At 37.0% G+C, this 22,162-nt stretch overlaps 2 protein-coding genes across 2 annotated transcripts; both read left to right on the forward strand.

Moving 5' to 3' along the window:
* The first annotated feature begins 1,960 nt into the window (after positions 1–1,960).
* Positions 1,961–7,583, forward strand: LOC148765331 (uncharacterized). The gene is made up of 2 exons (XM_088814203.1): positions 1,961–4,788; positions 5,362–7,583. Exons 1-2 carry the CDS (start codon positions 3,460–3,462, stop codon positions 6,262–6,264), a joined length of 2,232 nt encoding a protein of 743 aa, XP_088670329.1. The 5' UTR covers positions 1,961–3,459; the 3' UTR covers positions 6,265–7,583.
* Positions 7,584–11,590: 4,007 nt separating this feature from the next.
* Positions 11,591–22,043, forward strand: LOC105960790 (long chain acyl-CoA synthetase 6, peroxisomal). The gene is made up of 23 exons (XM_088812903.1): positions 11,591–12,161; positions 15,252–15,312; positions 15,401–15,478; positions 15,692–15,763; positions 15,856–15,937; positions 16,235–16,340; positions 16,420–16,496; positions 16,599–16,643; positions 16,743–16,829; positions 17,678–17,767; positions 17,867–17,946; positions 18,025–18,118; positions 18,754–18,842; positions 18,935–19,023; positions 19,613–19,742; positions 19,823–19,941; positions 20,078–20,201; positions 20,280–20,366; positions 20,607–20,710; positions 20,785–20,870; positions 21,057–21,143; positions 21,246–21,332; positions 21,640–22,043. The coding sequence occupies exons 1-23, from the start codon at positions 12,047–12,049 to the stop codon at positions 21,736–21,738; spliced, it is 2,088 nt and encodes a 695-aa protein (XP_088669029.1). The 5' UTR covers positions 11,591–12,046; the 3' UTR covers positions 21,739–22,043.
* Positions 22,044–22,162: the final 119 nt, after the last annotated feature.

Genomic DNA, 22,162 nt, shown 5'->3' on the forward strand with positions numbered 1-22,162 from the left:
TATATACTGACATCGATATAATTACGCTAAGAATTTTGAAAATAATTACACTAATCTCTGTATTTAGGCTAATTAATTTTCAAAAATTGAAAAAGAAACACAAAGGATCAAACTTGCCATCATTTTTTTTCTTCAATGGGTTTTAACGAGTTTACAAAATCACCCAAACACCCTCTTAACAGAATCAGAGTCACTAGTCATTAAAAAATAGCAACCACATCATACATTCTACATCATTAAGTTAAGATTTTTTAACATATTACAAACACCTCATTTGGAGTTGAAACCAAAACTTATCGACGGACTACGTAGAATCCCACAAAATATCAAATCCCAAACTGAACATTATTCGATGAACCCTCACCAGCACCCTTTTCCTCAGTTGTGGTCGTGTCAATTGTCTGCCAGCGCTCTCGGATCTCTCTAGACAGATGATTCTCCGACATATCTAATTTCTCGAGAGAGATTAACAAGTTCAAACAACAGACTGAGGTCCAATATGTGGAGCCTAGTTGTCCTGTTCATATCTTTGGAGTTTAGCAAAATCAAGATTGGAGATCTCTCTTCCGAAATGATTGTTCCTCAGAAGCAGAGTCTTGAGACCGGAGCAGCCCGTTAGAGAAGTGGGCAGAGTGTCGGTTAGGTTGTTGGTGCGAAGAATAAGCTATTCTGATTATGCTTCATCATCATAACACTAGCAACTTCTTTCCGTTTCGCCTCGTATGGATTTTCGCTTTGCCTGCAACTCTCAATTCGGGATAGGTTACACATATAAGCAAACACATCTTGCCCCATGTCAATTGTCATGTCATCTGTTAAGTGTATATTTTTACACTTAATTGCACCTTTTAATTGGGGCTTTTGGTGTGTTTTAACGATAATTGGTGTTTAAAATGGTTATTATTTGTATTTTAGGTACAAATTGAAGAATTGGAAACTTATGGGGCAAAAACTGCAAATTCGGAGGAAAAGTGGGCCAAAAGTTAGAAAATAAAAAATCTGAAGAATTAAAGACCGGACGACCGTCCGGATTTCAAGTCTAATTCTCGCACGGCCGTCCGGGTTGACGAAGTGGCGCAGTGAAGGAAGTTTAATTACACAAGGAAACCGCCCTCTTTTATTTGTGCACCATATTTAAAGGCCAAAAAGCACACAATTAGGAATCTATCATCTATCTTTTACACACGCAATCTAGGAGCAAGAGAACGGAGCAACGAAGACGAAGACTTGACGAATCTTCATCATAGTTCTTCCTTTACTTTTATTTTTAGATTTTTATGAACTTTCGTATTTTTATTATGCTTTTCGTTAAGAACATGAGTAGCTAAGTTTTTATTCTAGGATTTTGTTGGAACCCTATGTGGTGATTCGAACCTATTTTTCTAATATTATGCAAGTTTAAATTCTTCGATTATATTATTTCTCCTATTTGATTTTATTTAGCGCATGAAAGTAGCTAATTTATGTTGCTATATGTTATTGTTAGAATTGATGATTGACAGATCGTTTTAATAATTAGAACAAGGATAGGAGAGCCTTCGAGTAGTTTTCACCGGATGAGTGTGTTAATTGCATGTATTATCGTAGACATATAGATAATACCTTAGGTAGCCGTTTACGAGACTTGTTATTTTAATGCTTTATTCATACTAGGTTTGCATAGACATATAGTGAATCGTTTATGAATAATAGACTCATAATACACGCGACAGCGGGTTATGGGTAATTTCGTGTCTTGGGTTAATAATCGGGAATCGTAACTTGCATGATAGAGGTTTAATTGGGTGACGAATTATCGCATAGGTGGAAGATAAAATCCTAAATCCGTTTTATATTGATATTTCCTCGTGATTATTGTTTTCTTAATTAGTTTAATTAATTCGGTTCAGCAAATGGCTCGCACACGTTTTCATGGTCACAATCACAAACTAAAAATTGACGGGTGTAGAAAATAATACACTTCTCTCCATGTGAGAGGCCTTTTTCTTCTCTCAGTATGAGAGGCAGTCCAACGATCTGATTCTAACGTGTTCCTTATTTCTTCATCCCTATTTCTCTAGGACCTAGTGATTTGATCGTGTGTATTGCTTTGTCTTTTTAGATAGCCGTAATCTTGTTTTTATTCTAGGGTTTTTTATAGATCTAGGGTTTTGTTTTTCTCCTTCTTTTTCTTGTTGGCTCTATATTCTCGTGTCTTTATTTCATTATTTTACCTATCTTTCGTCTGCTCTCCCTATTTTCCAGATCTGAAGGTTTTCCCTCGCCGCCACTAGCTGTCTCCCCTCATCTTGGTCCCTCATCTAACTCATCTTCTCGAATTATGGAGAGCTTGTCGGAAATTATGGCAAGAAACTTGTTCCTCACGGCAGATGAAGAGGAAGGTGTCACTGTTAACCCTCCGATCTCGTTGCCTCAGTCTTCATCTTCGGGTTACCAGTTGATAGGGCGGATCGTAGCTTCACGAGAAATATCGGCCCACACGATAAAATCCAATGTTCTTCGCATCCTCCAGCCGGTAAAGGCATGTGACATTAAACCTTTAGGCCCGAATCGTTTTGCTGCAAGTTTTGAACACATGCTGGATTACGTTCATGCTAAAAATGGATGTCCGTGGTTACTGGATAAAAACGCACTCTTATTCCAAGATCTTGTATCAGGTTCCGACCCCATCACTATGGATATCCATATGATGACAATAGTGATCCGCTTACATCATCTTTCTATAGATCAACGAACCACTCATATGGCAACACTGATTGGAGAGAAGATTGGCGAATTCATTGAGATACTCAATCCTAAACAAATGGCGTTCCACCGGTACGTGCGAGTTAAAGTCCGAATTGACGTCAACAAAAGCCTGAAACGAGGGATGAATCTTCATAATCCGGACGGTACCAAAAATTGGATTGCTTTTACCTATGAAAGACTACCCAATTTCTGCTTTTTGTGTGGTCTTATTGGTCATGGGGAGCAGCGTTGCGCAGCGCGCTACGAGGATAACTTCATCGACCCGGGTGACAAACTTCCTTATGGGACGTGGCTGAAATCTACAGAAGGGGAATATTTGAGAATACCTTTACAAGCAGTGAACACGGCTACGATCGGTGCAGGACAAGTACTCTCTCAATCCGATCAACGAGGTGCCAATATTTTTGATTTTGCTGCTCGTGTTTCCACACCTACTCTAACGGGGACCCCGTTGGGAGGGAAAGAAAATAACTGTGATTATTTCGGAGATGAATCTACACTGGTCACGACCTCGATCCAACTTATGGCTGCGGGTAGCGCCAATAAGTCGAATCGTCGCACAGTTAACATATCGAGTAAGAACAAGAAGAAGAAGGCCGACGAGGCCGGGATTACCGACATAAACAGTTCAGGAAAACGACCACATCTATGGCTTCAAGATGAGGAAAAGAACTCAACGGCGGCGACTGCAGCGCAGTCCCGCCGAGAGCAATGAGTTGCATATTTTGGAATTGTCAAGGGCTCGGGGCTCCCTTGACAATTCACACGCTCGGAGATATTCTCCGAGATCATCGGCCCTTGCTCGTGTTCCTCTCGGAAACGAGGGCAACACCTCAACTCATTGAGAGAATCAAGAAAAGATGGAACTTGCATGGCTTGGGAGTAGATAAAGTAGGTAAATCAGGAGGCCTTTCGCTTTTTTGGCAGAAGGGAATCGAGGTTAGTCTCCTCAGTTACTCAAGTAACCATATCGATGCGGAGGTTTATGAGAAGAACCATAACAGCAAATGGCGAGTAACTGGTGTATATGGCTATCCGGAAAAAGACAAGAAATACCTTTCATGGGAAATTCTTCGTAGGTTACGTGATCATAGTACATTGCCGTGGATGTTGGGTGGCGACTTCAACGAAATTTTGAGCAACGATGAAAAAATAGGAGGTCCCACGAGGCTGCCATCTGCCATCGCAGCATTCCGGGAGGTTCTTGACGTGTGCAATTTGTCGGATTTGGGATTTGAGGGGTCACCTTTTACATGGTCCAAAAATAGACTCTACCCTCACACAGTGCGCTGCCGACTTGATCGGGTTTGCGCGAATAATGATTGGATGACATACTTCCCGCATGCCAGAGTTATGCACCTGGACTATTCAGGCTCTGACCATATCCCAATCAAACTTTTACTCGACGAACAAAGTACAGCTCGTCGCTCGAGGAAGAAGCGTCCGTTTCGGTTTGAAGCAGCATGGCTCCGTAGAGAAGATTGCGAGGACATCATCCACCAGCAATGGGTTGAACGTTTGAGTTCCGATCCTATCGAAGATCTTCTTCGAAAAAATGGCGAGTGCCGACTTGCTTTGATCAATTGGAGTAGAAAGGTAATCAAGCAACCACGGAAACAGATCGAAGCGATTCATAAAAAAATCCATGATCGTCTCGCTCTTATTCAAACCGAGGCAATAAGAGAGGAAATCCGTGTGCTAAGGGCGGAGTTGGAAAGAGCGTATGAGGACGAAGATATGTATTGGCGGCAACGGAGTAAAATCCAATGGATCCGAGAAGGAGATAGAAATACGCGTTTTTTCCACTCAAAAGCTACAATCAGGAAACGCACTAATGTGATGACCAAGTTGAAAAATAGTGAGGGTTGCTGGAAAGATAGAGATGCCGACATTGAGCAGATTATCACAGACTATTTTGAGCAAATCTTCAAGTCCACTAATCCTAGGGAGGATGAGATAGATGAGGTGCTTGAGAATATTGAGGCCAGAGTCAGCGGGGCAGCAGGGCAACTTCTGTCTTTGCCATTCACTTCGGACGAGGTAACTCGAGCCATTTCCCAAATGGGTCCCCTTAAATCTCCTGGCCCAGATGGATTACCTGTCGTCTTTTTTACTAAATTTTGGCATATTCTAGGGTCTAATGTATTATCTTGTGTTCTTGATTTCCTTAACAACCGCAAACTTCCACCTTCTATGAATTTTACTTATATTGTCTTGATCCCCAAAGTAAAAACCCCAGAACAAATCACTGATTACAGACCAATTAGTCTTTGCAATGTTATTTATAAATTTGGATCCAAAGTCTTGGCTAATCGGTTAAAACTTGTGCTTAATGATTTGATCTCACCCACCCAGTCGGCTTTTGTCCCCAAAAGACTTATAACCGACAATGTTCTTGTAGCTTTTGAGGTCAATCATTTTATTAAACTCAACTCCAAGAAAAAAACGAATTACATGGCTATCAAACTTGACATAAGCAAGGCATACGATCGAATTGAATGGATCTTTTTGAGAAAGACCCTCTCCCGCCTTGACATTCCCTCTGATTTTATTGAGTTAATTATGTTGTGTGTTTCTACAGTCTCATTTTCCTTTCTATTTAATGGTTCTCAGTTCGGGTCCATGCTCCCTTCGCGAGGCCTTCGACAGGGCGACCCGCTTTCACCGTACCTGTTTATATGTTGTGCAGAAGTCCTGATTGGTATGATTTCCAAAGCTACAGAGCGCGGTGACTTTAGTGGCGTTAAAGTGGCCCCGACTGCGCCGATCATCTCCAACTTGTGTTTCGCAGATGATACCCTCGTCTTTGGAGAAGCTACTGTAACTTATGCAGCTTATTTGAAGGGGATTTTGTCCAAATATGCACAGGTATCCGGGCAGGAAATCAACTATGAAAAGTCTACAATGGTCTTTAGCCCGTCCACACCGCGAAGCTTACAAACCTCTATATATCACATCCTGGGATTTCAGGTTGTGGAGCGGCACGACAAATATCTCGGAATGCCGGCCTCCATGGGAAAAACCAAAAAGGAAGTCTTCTCTTTTCTGCGAGACCGTGTATGGTCAAGAATCAAGGGGTGGGGGGAAAAACAACTCTCGAAAGCAGGGAAAAAGGTCCTCATCAAATCGGTTCTGCAGGCGATCCCCTCATATATCATGAGTTGTTTCATGTTGCCGAAAGGATTACTTATGGAAATTGAGGCAGCTATTCGACGGTTTTGGTGGGGTAACGGGACTAGCCGAGGAATAGCATGGACATCGTGGCAGGAGTTGTGCAAGTCTAAGGAGAAAGGGGGCCTCGGTTTTCGCAATCTTCGTAGTTTCAATATTGCTCTTCTCGTTAAACAGGCGTGGCGCTTACTCATTAATCCATCCCACCTGCTGGGACAAATTCTTTCGGCGAGATATTATCCTCAAGGACGTCTTTTGTCGGCTCCATTGGGGTCACGACCGTCCGCCACTTGGCGTAGCATTTGGAGTGTGATCCCTTATCTTAATCTTGGTATTCGACGTTGAGTTGGTAATGGAATCGAAACTTCTATTTGGGCGGACCCATGGCTAAGCGATGGGGGCAGTTTCAAGGTAATTACTAGACGCCCCCCTGACTCGGCTTTCCCTAATCGGGTTTCGGATCTTATGGCTGCTGACTTACAATCATGGAATGTGAATCTGATTCAAACTACGTTTTGGCCGGTTGATGTTGATCGTATTTTGGCTATCCCGGTGGGAGGAAGCTCCGTGAGAGATAGATGGATTTGGCACTTTTCTAGCCACGGGAACTTCACGGTCAGATCATGTTACCATCATATCATTTCATGCCCTTCACCTCTCGGTCGTCATCGTGTAATTGATAATGGTTCAAGTAGTGGAGTGAGCATTCAGAACTGGAAAGAAATCTGGAAGATTCCCATTCCCCCGAAAATTTGTGTTTTCTTATGGCGTTTCAAAAGAAATTTTCTCCCGACCAACGCCGAATTATTTCGGAGGAAAATCTGCCCCTCTCCTCTCTGTACAGCATGTAATGGCGGCGACGAGACGATATTACATGTGCTCCTTCACTGCAGAGGAATGGCGGAAGTTTGGAGAAGTCACCCGTTCGACCTAGCCCATGACCTCACTTTCTCTTCGACTCGGCATTGGGTGGAAAGTTTGCAGCATCTGCTTGACAAGGAAACTTTCATTCTAGCATTGGTGGTTGCATGGAAAGCTTGGGATAATAGGAACCTAGATATGAAAGGTGAGAAGTACTTGCTATCGTGCGAGTTGGTGACTTGGAGTTGCAATTATTTGGCAACGTTTAAGGCAGCTCAAATTCGACCCAATGCCAACCTTACACAGCTGCACCCAAGCGAGTGGATCCCCCCTCCACTAGATGTGATCAAATTGAACTTCGATGCAGCACTTCCAATAGGTAAAAAATTTCTAACTACATCTGTTGTGGCAAGAAACAACGAGGGTACATGCATGGGATGGAAAGTGACAAGGCTAGATGGAAACCTCCGCCCAGTGGAAGGAGAAGCTCTCGCTGCATTAAGGGCTATTGTTTGGGCTAAGGAAAAGGGATGGGAGAACGTCATTCTAGAAGGAGATTGTATCCAAGTAATCAACGCCCTTCGTAATGGAGAAGCTGAATTTTCGTCGTTTGGATCACTAGTTGAGGAATGTTGTTTTGTTGCGAGTACCTTTAACTCGTGTAATTTTATGTTTATCAAGCGTGCAGGCAACTCTTTAGCTCATTCTATTGCTAAAATTCCTTGTATCGACTATTTGGAGGGCTTCAACCTTCCTATGAATTTGACGGATGTCGTCTAATAATATGTCTTTTATCTCAAAAATTAGTTTAATTGATTAATTGATTTAAATTGACAAACTTGCGTAGGCTGGATAAAAATCATAATTGTTAGAATTTGGTACTTAGGATTAGGTAATTTGCGTATTCCCTGTGGGATCGACATCCGACTCTCACGAGTCCACTTTACTACTTATTTGCCATACGTGCACGGTGCACTTGCGTGTTGGTATTTAGCACCCAACATCATCCAAGATTGAAAATCAAAATTCTCAATTGTAGCAATAAGAAGAATAGAAAAGTACAATTAAATACGTAGGACTAATAAAATTTTATTAATTTAGCGAAAAATTAAATCATAGAACTAACAATTTAACACATTTCCATTGAGTCAGAATCAGATTTTTTTTTATTCAAGTGAATTTATTAATTTATCGAGATTACATCCAACATTTGACAGAGAAATAAATATCATCAATCTCACAAATATGAGTTGATTTTTATTACTAACACCTGTAAACACAAACACATTTGTTGGGGGGTGGACCGGGTTGGCAGTAATTTCTAATCATTGGACCGGCCCCCAAATATTCTAAGCATTTATTTGTACACGCCGTTGAAACCCCTTCATGTACCTTACATGGCCCACTTATCACATCTGTGCAAACCTTTTCCTGTTTTGCCCCCTCTGCTTTACACCCTGCATTTTATTTTATTTTATTTTATTTTATTAATTCCAATTCTAATATTGCAAACACTAAAATCAAATCAAATCAAATATAATAAAAGAGCAATTAGTTAAATTTTTTGAATAGTAATTCTAGGATCAAGTATCGACTTTCTTAATTGAATCGTTCGTTGAAATGAATCGACATTGTTTTTTTTTTTCTAAGTTACAGATTGATTTGATTAAGTAAGAGGTTTATTTTCAAGAAAAATCCATTTAAATTAGCAAATTAATTAAGACTATAAATTTTCCTCTTGCAATGCACGGGGTTAGTATTGCAAAAAAGAAGAAAATTAAATAAATGATAATTAAATTGTATTAAAAAATAAATCATATCCACGCACGCGTGTACTAGATTTACAAATCTGATTTGCTATGAAAGACATTAGAAAAAACGCTCGGAAAATAGGAGACGGAAAAATAATAATACTTAATTTTTAAAAATTACAAATATGTCATTAGGGTTTGTGAGAATTTACTTAGAATTGCCCTAATGTTTCTTATTTTTATACATAAAGATATGTTTTTTAAAATAAAAATTCATACCTGAGAGAAGGGCAAAAGAGAGAACTAAAATACAAAAGCATGCCAAGAACTTTGCCATTGGATTGGAAGGTTTTTTTTTTCTTTTTCTTCAAATTTGCAATGTGCTTATGATAATAACAACTCCTTGTAGCACATTTATATACTAATTTTATAACATATATGATTATTGAGAATCCTAAGATTGTGTATACTTTATTTTTTTAAGATTGTATTTAATATATTTTATTTGTTACTATACTAGAAAAGATTTTCCAATTAATGTAGAAAAGTTTGTGATCATAATTTTAATATTTCTATAACTTCATTTAGATATATTTATACATAGTATTACTACTAATTGCTCCTTCATTGTATTAACTTACCATGTTTATATACTTTATTATTTACACTATTAGGTTCTTGAAATCATATTATTGTGTTGACTTGGTTGCTATGTATACGAGGGCGGATTATAAACCTGCAGGTTCTAGCAAAATTCACCTTCATCCTGTCGAAAAACGGTTCTTGATTTTAATTAATTATATTTTGTTGGTTTTCAACGGGTTTGGGATAGACGGGTCTGTGGCGGATTATAGTAGTACTGGTACCCAACATGGATGACATGACAATTGACACGGGGCAAGACAATTAGAAGAGCGCATAGGAAATTCCACGTGACTAATGTCTTTGAGAGGTATCTAAGATTTTCTAGATACGATGAAATAATCTTTAATTTCTTGGCGAGAAGAAGGTGATGCTTGTTGTCGAGACATGGATTTTGGTTTTGGGGAAGAACAATTCTGACGTTTTGATTTCTTAGACGTTTAATTTTGTTAACTAATTATGATTATTATAATATTTTCTAATGGGTATTTTAATTTATTGATTTGAATGTATAAGGTTAATTAAGTAATTTATTTAAAGAACGATGTGTGTACGGTGGTGTACGATATGTTTTTACTGGGTTCGTACATTAATTTTCAAATCCTTAGCACCGTATTAGGTCGTACTGAGTCGTACAAAAAAATCAATGGATAAGATTAAACTTTAGCTACATTGTACGCTCAAGATTAAATATTTTATGGTCCGAGAAGTACAACCCTCTCGGACCCAAGACAACCCCAAATAACTTTTGTAACACAATATTTTTAAGAGAAAAACCGGCTACCCCTTTTGAGATAAAATATTATTTACTCAATATTTTTTCATTTATAGTATATAATTCTTCAAGTATAAGCCCACACTCATAACAAGATATAATCCACAATAGAAGATCGCAGGTCGTAGGAGCTATTCGATGTACCTAATCGGGATCCACATCTCTGAAATCGAAGAAGGAATTTAGAATCGAATCTAGATCCCTTGTAAGTCTTAAATAAATTATAATGCATGCTAGAAAATTTTAAAAAACAAATAAATCTCATTCGAATTTATCACTAGCTCGTTGGATTCATATCCCAATGGATTGATACTTGTGTTTCGTTTGGCAGCGATGTTCGTACGATGTCCGACTGCGTGGAACATTGCATGGCGAATACCAAATGTTTTCTCCGCCATCCACTTCTACATTTGTTTCCACATCGGTTAGTAATGATGTCCTTGATTACGCAATTATGTGGAGTATTAAATTTTTCCAAGGGTGCAAAGTGGTTAAATAAAACATTTCAAGGGTGTAAAATGTAAATAGTCTAAAAAGATATATTTCAAGAATCAAGGGCGCAAAGTGAGAGTTAAGTCATCCTTCATTATGAACAACATGACAACCAAAGTTGTAATTCTCCCATACAATTTGTAGCCCAAAAAAAAAAAAATTAAGAAAAAGTCATTTGTTAACATTTTCAAAGTTTGACGTTGAAAAGTCGCAACTAAGTCAACATTTTGATTTGATTACCTACCCACCCCTTCAATTTAATTGATGTACTCAATACTAAGGAAAGGGGAAGAAAAAAAAAAATTGATTTAGTGATTTTTTTTTTTTTTTTTTTAAACATCATAACTTAAGTGGTCATGAAAGTGTTTGATATTTCGTTTTCATGTGCATAAACCAAATCGGGATCGTAAAAAAATAAATCAAAAAACTTCAACCGATAATTAATTTAATAACCATAGTTGAAGTAAATAAATTTTAAAATAATATTTCAAATATCAGATGAGTAGTTTATACCTCAACTTTTATGTTTAAAATTGAAGTTGCTCATAGTACATGCATGTGAATTTTTTATTCTATATTAGGTGAACCTCATTTGCAGAAATTCACCATACTCGTATATCAATAACTACGTTATCTTTCATGAAAAAAATAAGTAAAAGATAACTAAATTATCGATTTATCTTTGATTTTGTGTTGATTTACAGTGTAAAATGAATTTACTATTACGAAACGTATACATATATCAGGCATTCGCTTATTGTCTAGTAAAGACATTTTTTACAGTAACAGTCAAATCATTTTTGTACGAGAATTTTACACTTTAGAAGTTGATTTGAGTTTTTTTTTCTATGAAAAAGTTAAACAAACACGAATTCGTTTCCGGTAGAGAACTAAATTGAAACCAAAACCGAACCAAACATTGCCATAACATTTATAGGGTTTCTTTCGACCATACACTCGATGATAAACTCCGGGTGGATTTTCTACTGACGCGTGTTATATTTAATTATTTATTACACCCCGACTTAAATTAATCTATAGGAATTTAAAAAAAAAAATAAAGACACGTGCCATCCTGAGTTTATCAGCGGGTGTATGGTCGAAGGAATCCAGTTATAAGGACCATTTTGTTTTTCTATTTTAAATTAATAATTATGAAAAGGTTAGGCACGGCACGCCACACCACCGGTGAATCAAAGCCATAAGTTGATGAGCACGCAGAACTGACCGTCTTATCTTAGCAAAAATGATTACGTCATCCCGACCCTGTACTTACAGCCAAAATAACGGCCCCTTTACCCCCTACCCCCTACCCCCCACCCCCCCACCCACCCCATCTCTGCTATTTATCTTCATTTTTGTCATCAACCTTCGAAAAGTGTGCCCACGTTAATTATATTATTATTATATGAAATATATTATCCTTCTTCACATATATATATATATATATATATATATATATATATATATATATTAATTTGATCTACAGCTCAATTCCTTTTTATCGGAAGTGTTACTATAAATTGATCTCGAGGCAATAATTCCCACTACTTATATCTATCCACTTCATTTTCATAGTTTTGAAGCAACAAGAGAAGCGATTTGAATGGAATCAAGGGCTGAGCGGCGGCTGAGATCGATTCGCGCCCATCTGATTTCCGACGCTGATGAATCTTCGTCGCCGATTTCTGCCAATCCCACCGCCGGTGAATTTGTTCACGGTATTATTACTATTTTTTTTTTAATTTTTTTTGTTCTTCTTTTGTGTGTTGTGTGGTAGAAATTAGTTGATTTTTTTTTGGATTGGATTCTTCGTGTTTACGTCTTGAATTCATGGTTGTTCGATGAAGTGCAGAAATTATTGACAATTTTTATGGGTTTGATTAATTGATGATTGATGATTGATGATTGATTCCAATTCTCGACAATAGGGACCACACCTAACTCTAACTGGTCATTTAATGTTGAATTCATTTATGGTTTTACTTAAATTTTTCTTCTGTCGTGGAAGTTTTTCATAAAGGTAAGGTGTTAGGCAGAAAATAACTAGTTTTCCGATTTTTTTGGATAAATGGGATGGTAGGCTAGTTGATTTTTTGATCTTCCCTCTTTTAGAGGGTTTGTTCGTTATCACCTGAATCTGCATATTGGGTAAGGAGATGCTGCTCAATTTGGGTGGTGTTAGTTGTTATTCACATGAATTTGAGTATAAACGTATTCAAATAGCTAAATCGTTATTTTTGAATTTCTTCGTATGCAATGTCATGCATATAATATAAGGTGGGAATCCGAGTACCCTGTATTTCGGTTGTCCCCTAAAAAGGCAGATTAGGTATCTAGGACTGCCTAATCAATGTTTGTTGTGAGTCCTTTACATTGATCTGGCAATGAACTTCCAAATAGGCATGCAGCCTTTGAAGGTGGGTGAGTTTTTAGTTGTCCTATGGTTCTTGGAGTCACGGTAGAGGAGAATATTCTTCTTGTATGGGAACTTTTTGAAGCCGCTAAGTGTCCATGAGAAACTTCTTTTGAGTTAGTTGATAGTGCACAAAAACAAAAGTTAGTTAATGGCATTCATCATCCATTTCTGCACCGGACGTTAAGGAAATATTTTGTAAGTTATGAAATTGCCATTGACGAACAATCCTGGTAATGTTTACTCACATGAAAAAAGAAAAGGGATTTCTTTTGGCGTCCATCCACTCAATTTCTGGCGTAGGAAACTAGATAGACCTGATTATATCATACTAACCCATTGCTGGTTGATGTACCAGTGGTCTGAAACACGTATACTCTGGACCAGTTGGATAATTACAGCTCTAAATGAATTGAACTGGTATGTAGGACTATTTTTTAACTTCGGTGAGAAGTTTATGGGTTAACAATTATGTTTCTCTGGTCATACATCAAATAGCTAATTCACTAAGCTTAATTAAACAGGACAGATGGAATTGGTACTGCTACAGAGCTACTGATACATGAAGTGAAAATTGGTTTAGGGTCAAAATACATTACTGATTATCCTCCATTGACAGGCTGAACCTAGTTAGCTATTCCTTTCCATTGTATATTTTTATTTTAATGAGCACAACAAGAATACTTGCATGCTCGTAGGTAGATGGTATGAGTTAAGTGGATTTTGAGGCCCAAAAGTTTAGGTAAATTTCTTTCATGGCGATGATGCTGCTGCAGATGACATAATATTCCTAGATTGTGTTAAGCATATATTTGAGATCCTTTTTTTCGTATTTTCCATATCTTTTTCCTCAGCATATTGTCACAAGAGTCTGTATAGAGGTTGGCATATTTTTTCTTATTCTTTAGGCTCTGGACCAGGTATATGAGCCTGAGTTATGATACATGCTCGATTTATGAGAAATCGTAATTTTGTGTATATTTTGTTTTTATGAAAAGGATTAGAAAGAATCACATCCTTACAAACTTCAGTGTTAAGGAAAAATATGCAAAAGAAACATCTTTAGCAATCCGTTCCCTATTTTTCTTTGTCTTTCTGTTGTCCTCTATTACGATTCTTCTACCTTTTTTGTTCCTAGGTTAATATTCTCTGGCTGTAGTTAAATGAAATCTTCACAAGAAAATCAAATAGTATTTCCTTTGGTGGTTTCATGAAGAATTATGTAATTGCATTGAATCTCGTTCTGACTTTATTAATCCATAAATCATGTTTGTTGTACTGTTGAACCGGATGAAATGGTTTCCCATTCTAGTAAAGAATACAAATGGTTTTGACCAATGCTGAGATAGTTTAGTCAAAGGTTTTGAAAACATTTCTTTCGTATCAGCCAAGCAGAGTATGTAGTCCATCTTATGGACACTTTATGTTTCAATTTTCTTTGTAACATATATCAGCTGAATTCTTTATAATAAGCTTTGCTGTTCAGAAATTTCTTGGTGTTCAAACATGCATATGTTCACCAACTTTTATATCATCAAGAACTTACTCCAATTTTGAATACAAATAAAAATAAAAATAAAAATAAAAAAGAAAAAGAAAAAGAAAAAAGAATTTGCTCCAATAGCACTTCGTTCTTATTGTTCAATCCTGTTTTTAAGGCAAGACATTTGTGTACTTGTGCAAACAGACATACTTGAGCACAATAGTCCTTTTATTGTTCTGGATCTTGATACTTGACCCTTTTAGGTAGCTAGGGAATACTACTAAAGCATATCTGATGCAGTGGCAGACCTAGAAATCAACGACAGGAGAGGGGTGGGGGAATAGTTTTCCTGACAATAGTAGATAGAGAGAGATTTTACCTTTCTGGGTGAAAACTCAAATCAATATGTTAGAATTTTAGTACAAAATGTATAGTATTGAAAATAAAAAGGAATTAGTGGGGTAGAGTCACCGGCCCCTACATAACTTAATTTGTTAAATCCATCTTATCTATTTCTACTGAGCATCTGTATATTATATTTATATGACTTTTATGAAACACGTGCCTCAAGGGATGACAACTGAGGCAATGTCTGGTCTAGCGAACACCTACAAGCTTTGTTGAATCATTTTGATGTACACATCTTTTGCATGTGGCAATGAATGTGGATGAAATGTTTAGTTTTGTGTAATATTTATATTGTTTTTGTAGGATTAGATGGGAAACTCCTAGTTAACGCTCATTCTTTTGTTTCTGATTAGTTCTTCGTCGTAACACTTTGAGTTCTTCTGAGAGCTGGTACCACATTCCTAGCTACCTTTTTCCTTTTGATATGTTTTTTGTTGTGTGCATTCTTTCCACTGTGTTACTAGTTTTAGGTAGAGACAGTAACAAAATTCTTATTTTGAGCAGGCCAGCAATATAGTGCAGTTCTTCCTGAGAAATTGCACACTGGGAAATGGAATGTGTACAGGTGGAAATTTACCCTTCTAGACATATTTCTATGTTAATTTCCATGAAGATCCGTATTTGACATATTTATAATGTTTATCTCATGACAGATCCGCACGTTCTCCTTTGAAACTCATTACCAGATTCGCTGATTATCCAGAGATTGGCACACTGCATGATAACTTTGTGTGAGAATTTTTACCTTTTTTACTGTGATATTCGGATGCACATGTTTCACCCGATACTAGTATCTTATAAATCCTCTTCCTTGAAGTTCCAAAAAATAAAAAAAAAGAAGGCTAATACCTTTTCGATGTTATGATGAAATCCTCCTAAATATGTACTTGTGTTTAACTAGCTGGCAATTCATCTTTCTGTTATAATGTAATTGGTGATTTCAGACATTCAGTTGAAACTTTCCAAGACTACAAATATCTGGGCACACGTATACGGGTAGATGGCACTGTTGGAGAGTAAGTATATTGGTAAAAAGATACTTTTGTAGTAAAAGTAAGTAACCCTTCAATTTTCTTTTTGCTTACCGTTTCTTTTTCGCGATGCATAGGTACAAATGGATGACTTATGGGGAGGCAGGTACTGCTCGATCAGCAATAGGTTCTGGACTTCGTCATCATGGATTACAATCAGTAAGCTGCATTTACTTTTTCTTCTCCTCTCTCTCTCTCTCTCTCTCTCTCTCTCTCTCTTTCTGGCTCAGGTTGCATTCATTAACAATTTGTTACATTAAAGCACCTTACCATAAGAGATATGGAAGGGGGTAGTTTCTGGACCTGTTATTTAACCTAACAAAAAGATATCTACAGCCAGTTCCTTTAATGAATATTCGATTTTATTTTTTCAAATTATTTAATCATTTTCTTGTATGAAATGCTTACATGAATATCAAGTTATTATGCACTGACATGTATTTTTTGCTGGAACAGGGAGCTCGTGTTGGACTTTATTTTATCAATAGACCGGAATGGCTGATCGTCGATCATGCTTGCTCAGCATATTCGTACATATCAGTTCCTTTATATGATACCCTTGGTGTGTAAGTCTGCATTCAGTTAAAGGTTCTTCGTCTGGTCAACTCCATTAACTTTTACGTTTTCTGATTCACTGACAGGTCCTGATGCTGTTAAGTATATAGTAAATCATGGTGAGATAGAGGCCATTTTTTGTGTGCCAAGTACCTTGAACACAGTAAGTCTTTTCAGTATTTCCTTTTTGTTTAAGGTTTCTCAATAAGCCCTCCTTATTTAAGGTAGATCCTGATATTTAGTCCTTTTCGTCTAAATCTTGCAGCTGCTGACCTTTCTGGCAGAGATTCCTTCAGTACGTGTAATAGTGGTATGTCCATGTAGCTTCTTGTTTAGCCTATCTTGTAAAATGTGATTCGGCTCTGCTGTTTCGTTGACGGGTATTTTCCCTGCTTCGTGAATAATATAGGTAGTGGGAGGGGTAGATGAACATCTGCCATCTCTACCTTCCGCTTCGGGAGTTCAGCTTTTATCATACACAAGGTTACTTAGTCAGGTACTTGTTAAATCTTTCAACCAATGTGAGACATTTTCTTACAGATGTTGTGTGTTAGCACTTCTATTTTAATGCGATACATAAACCTTAAGGTATGTATTACATTTTTTTGTCGAATTCTGATTTGTATAAACAGATTGGAAGTGTGACACTTTCCACAGTTGGCAGTGCTTCACTTTACTTGATACTTAAGAGGAAGCGCTGACAGTGCTGTTCTTGAAGTAGTCAGAAAACTCATAACCATAATATCTGCTATCAGTGGCGAATCCAGGATTTTAGTAAAGGGTGTTCAAAATTTAACACAACAAAAAATATAATCGCAAATCAAAAAAAAAAAAAAAGGTTTACCCCTTCCATATTTAAAATATAAAATATGAAATGGGTAATTTAGTGCATGAAATGGGTAATTGGTGCTTGAATTGATCTACTTATCTAGGAAATACTTCTGTATTCCTCAGCAACTAGCTACATGTAAATGGTTCAGTTTTTCTCGAATGGGATGTTATGTCAATGAAATGGTCGCTAACACAGATTTACTGCATGAAAGAGCAAATTGTTATACTTCTTTCATTGGCTCGATTTCTGATAATTTGCTTTACAGCTCCTACTGGATACTTCAATGGGTTTCCATATTAGTGATATTTCTGTTTCTCTGAATGTTTTTTTTTTCATTTTTCTACCCTTACTTTGAGAATGGAATACTAATGTACATTATTAGTTCTAATATGTGATGTCCATAGCAACACTGGTTTGTTCTTCCGTAGTCTGGATTTTCTGTATCCTCACAAATTATAGCCAACATATGAAGATCGAATGTTTCAATACTACAATTTTATTATTTATTTCAGGGTCGCAGTAACATGCTTCCATTTTTCCCTCCCAAACCTGAAGATGTAGCCACTATATGCTATACCAGTGGTACTACCGGCACACCAAAGGTAGCATTTTAATTGAAGTTTTTAGATGGTACAGTTGACACACAAAATTTTTGGTAACTAATTGTAATGCTGCCTTTTCTTTTCTCCTCCTTTCAATAGGGTGTTGTATTAACTCATGGAAACTTGATTGCAAGTGTTGCTGGCATGACCCTTCTAGTCAAATTTCATTCCTCAGATGTGTGAGTTTTTTTCTTGGAATATGATGAGTTATTTTGTGCCGTCCCAATTTATAAATAATTTTTTTCTTGTTTGAGCAGCTACATATCCTATCTTCCACTGGCACACATCTATGAACGAGCTAATCAAATTACGTCAGCGTTTTACGGCGTTGCTATTGGCTTCTACCAGGGGGTATGTGATTTCTACATAGCAATTTATGTTTGCTTCTGCTGTTCTCACCAATAATTCTGAAAAGAGAGAAAATTTAATAAATATACTCGTTTGGAAGATGAAATTAATCCCTTGTACCCCAACAACCACATCACACTCCCATTCCGCATTAGGATGTACCTGATGTGTCTTTGTTAATGTATGTGATTTGTTGGGCTGAGATGGAATGGGTAATTAAGAGGGTCAATACCAAGAAAAAACTGAAGAATAATGTGACCTAGCTATTCTTGCCTTGCGTGCGAAGACATTTGTAACCTTCTTTCTCACATATATTTGCTGTAAAACAAAGGTTATGCATGTGACTGGTGAACTCTAGCTGCTGAGTGAATCTATGAAAATTTCTTCCCCTAGCTATTAGGGGTCCATTAATCAATATTCATAGGAGGAAATTAGATTCAGGTTTAACGTGTAAGCAAATAATATGAACAACTGAATAAGAATCGAAGTGATATTGGTGGCTGTGAATATAAAATATTTTTTGCATTTTCCATGAGATTAATAATTTTATGTATGCTGAAAAGCATGACGTTTGTTCTTCCTAGTTCCTTATATCGTTCAAGAGCCTTACATATGAAGTTGTGTTACTAATACTGCAGGATAACCTGAAGCTGATGGACGACTTAGCTGCTCTAAGACCCACTATATTTTCTAGTGTCCCTCGTCTATACAACAGAATATATGCTGGGTATGACTATAAGTGTCCATCAAATTACTGTTTAAAACTCTTCAGTGAGGTCCTCAGATATTAATACTTCCTTTTTTTGTGTATTCTTGCAGGATAATTAATGCCGTAAAAACTTCTGGTGTTTTGAAGGAGAGGTTATTTAATGCAGCATACAATTCCAAGAAGCAAGCTGTGATGACTGGTATGATTGACTAAATTTGGAAGCTGTACACTTCCATTTTGCTTTCTGTATCACATCTAAATTTAACGAGGATTGAAACTTGTTGGGTTTTATTTTCCCTTTCTGTGACATCGAATACTTGGACAAGATTATGGCGCACTTATTCTGTCGCTAAAGAACAGTACACTCAGACATAAAAGCATGGGTTTTGTTTTGCCGTCAATACTTCTACTTTCTCGCCGCCTAATTCGAGTAGTTGAGAAGAGTTAAATATTCCGGCTACAGAAAAGGTCTGCGATGATAAACTCAAATGTTTGGGATCTTACTGTTAATGATCCTCTTTGACGTGCTCATCGTGAATAGTGATTTGATATCAGATCAAGAAAGAAAAATGTTGATTGATCTCTCTGCCTTAGAGATGTAAAAACAATTGAACAGTTCTATTGAGTGTGATTATGGTGGACCTGGTTATCAAATATGATTGAACAACTAGGAGTTGTTTCATTAGTACCTTCAGTGACTACCCTCTTTGCTTTGATAATCTACTATGTACAATTCAAGCTCTTATTTTTGAATCTTAAGCTGTTGTCACTGTTTTCCTATGTGGTAGGTCGAAAACCATCACCAATGTGGGATAGGCTGGTATTCAATAAAATAAAGGACAAACTTGGAGGCCGAGTTCGGTACCTGACTTCAGGTGCTTCACCATTGTCACCTGACGTGATGGAGTTTTTGAGGGTGTAAGTTAATTTATATATTTACGAATTCAATTAGTTAGTATCATTAGGAAAACCATTAGTTCACTCTTACCATCTTGCAGGTGTTTTGGCTGTCAAGTAATTGAAGGTTACGGTATGACAGAGACTTCTTGTGTCATCAGCTCTATGGAGGAGGGTGATTTCTTAACTGGTCATGTTGGTTCTCCCAATCCTGCATGCGGTAAGTTGTTAAAAAATGATTTCTATATATATCAGCAAAAATAGAACTGTTGAGATAATAAAATATAAAGTATACATAATGGTTTTTGCTATGTAGAATCTAACGCTCGTCTGACATTGATTTTTGGTCCCTCTAGAAATAAAGCTTGTGGACGTTCCTGAGATGAATTATACTTCAGAGGATCAACCTCATCCTCGTGGGGAGATCTGTGTCAGAGGGCCCATTGTCTTCCAAGGCTACTACAAAGATGAAATCCAGACGTAATTACCTATGCCATAATTTTTCGTTCTCAGAATTAATTTTGGATACTAAGCTCTGCTTGATCTTGATTAATACAGGAGAGAAGTTTTAGATGATGAAGGTTGGCTGCACACTGGAGATATTGGAATATGGATACCTGGAGGCCGCCTGAAAATTATTGATAGGTACCTTATCATCTGTTAAACTCGTTCTCCCAACCCCCATCAGAAAAAGAAAGGGAAACAAAAACCAAGTTCTTTTTGTCGGCTTTATGTATTCTTCTGTATTCATCTTTACTTTAAAGACTCTTAAAGAATTTGTTCGGGATATCTTCAAAATTTAAACTTCTTTAGTATTATTTAATTTACTTTTAGTGGCAAGTATTTTGTGGAGAGATTCAAATAGTTCTCTTTCATTATCATCAGGAAGAAGAACATTTTTAAGTTGGCTCAGGGCGAATACATAGCACCAGAGAAAATTGAGAATGTGTACGCGAAGTGTAAATTTGTTGCGCAGTGCTTTGTGTACGGTAAGAATATTCTTTTTGTTTCGTCTGTCAATCTCTCTCACCTATCTTTGTGCTAATGAAGGTTATGCTTATAGGTGATAGCTTGAACTCCTGTTTAGTTGCTGTTGTATGTGTGGAGCCAGATGTGTTAAAGGATTGGGCCAATTCCGAGGGTATCAAGGTAATTAGACCTCTTCCACTTATTCGTTTGCTTCATGTTTGCACCTTATTTTGAAAATCTTAAATAAATTTCTGAACGAATTTATTTCCGTAATTAATTCACGTATGTAACAAAGGCATTTTTAGTACGTACGCTTATATCATCGTTTGTTATGAAACTCTCTCAAGCATGTTATTCTTGATGCAGTATGAAGACCTGGAACAACTTTGTGCTGATCCAAGAGCAAAGGCTGCTGTACTTGCCGAGATGGATGCCATTGGAAAGGAAGCTCAGGTACCTTCAAAATCATATATCCGTTTTCTTATTTCAAAATTTAGACCATTACTACAATATATTCATTCAAAATTAACCTTCGATTCGTTTATGTTTGTTCAGTTGAGAGGTTTCGAATTTGCAAAAGCTGTAACCTTGGTGGTCGAGCCGTTCACTCTGGAGAACGGCTTGTTAACTCCAACATTTAAGGTAATATACATATATATATATATATATATATATATATATATATATATATATATTCACCTCAATGCTCTAATAAGATATTAATATTATAATACAGTAGAACCTCGATAAATTAATAACCTTTATTAAATAATAGTTTATCTCGGTCCCGACTAGATGAAAACGTGTTAAACTATTAACTCGATAATTTAATAATTCGCTAAATTAAATAAAAAGTTCCCTAGTCCCGACTGTATTAATTTATAGAGGTTTAACTGTAGTTTGATGAAAACATGTTTAAACACAATTTGTTATTATTGTGGATTCTCAGGTGAAGAGGCCTCAAGCAAAGGCTTATTTCGCCCAAGCAATATCTCGTATGTACGCAGAGCTTTCCACGTCTGATCCAACGCCACAGAGCATGTTGTAACCAAACATTATGGTAATAAAAAAACTTGCACAGTTGGTGCATCCTAATTTTGAATAAATGCGACAGCCAATTGTTCTTTTTCATGACGATGTTCTTCATATGGGATGGATGTATATTATGGATTTTAAAGCGTTTTTAGTTCATGTATTGAATTGTATGGTCTGGGCTGGAGCTGGAGCTATCGGGGCTGTACGATATCGTAGTGCTACAGAGATAGTTATTAAATCGCAAGCCCTAGGGTGTACTTTTATTTATTGACCTATCAATCCATTGTTCTGCCACGGCATCCCAAATTTATGCCAAAATCTTGATACCTAATGGTAAGGGTACGCTATTGTACCGTACCGAATTGTTTTGGTGCAATAGTATGGGTGGAAATTTGACGGAATGGATTGTAAATGACTTTTCTGGAAAAAAATCAGTT

This window comes from Erythranthe guttata, chromosome 14 (genome assembly GCF_056151865.1).
Source record: "Erythranthe guttata isolate IM_541 chromosome 14, IM_541, whole genome shotgun sequence".
NCBI classification, from domain to species: Eukaryota; Viridiplantae; Streptophyta; class Magnoliopsida; order Lamiales; family Phrymaceae; genus Erythranthe; species Erythranthe guttata.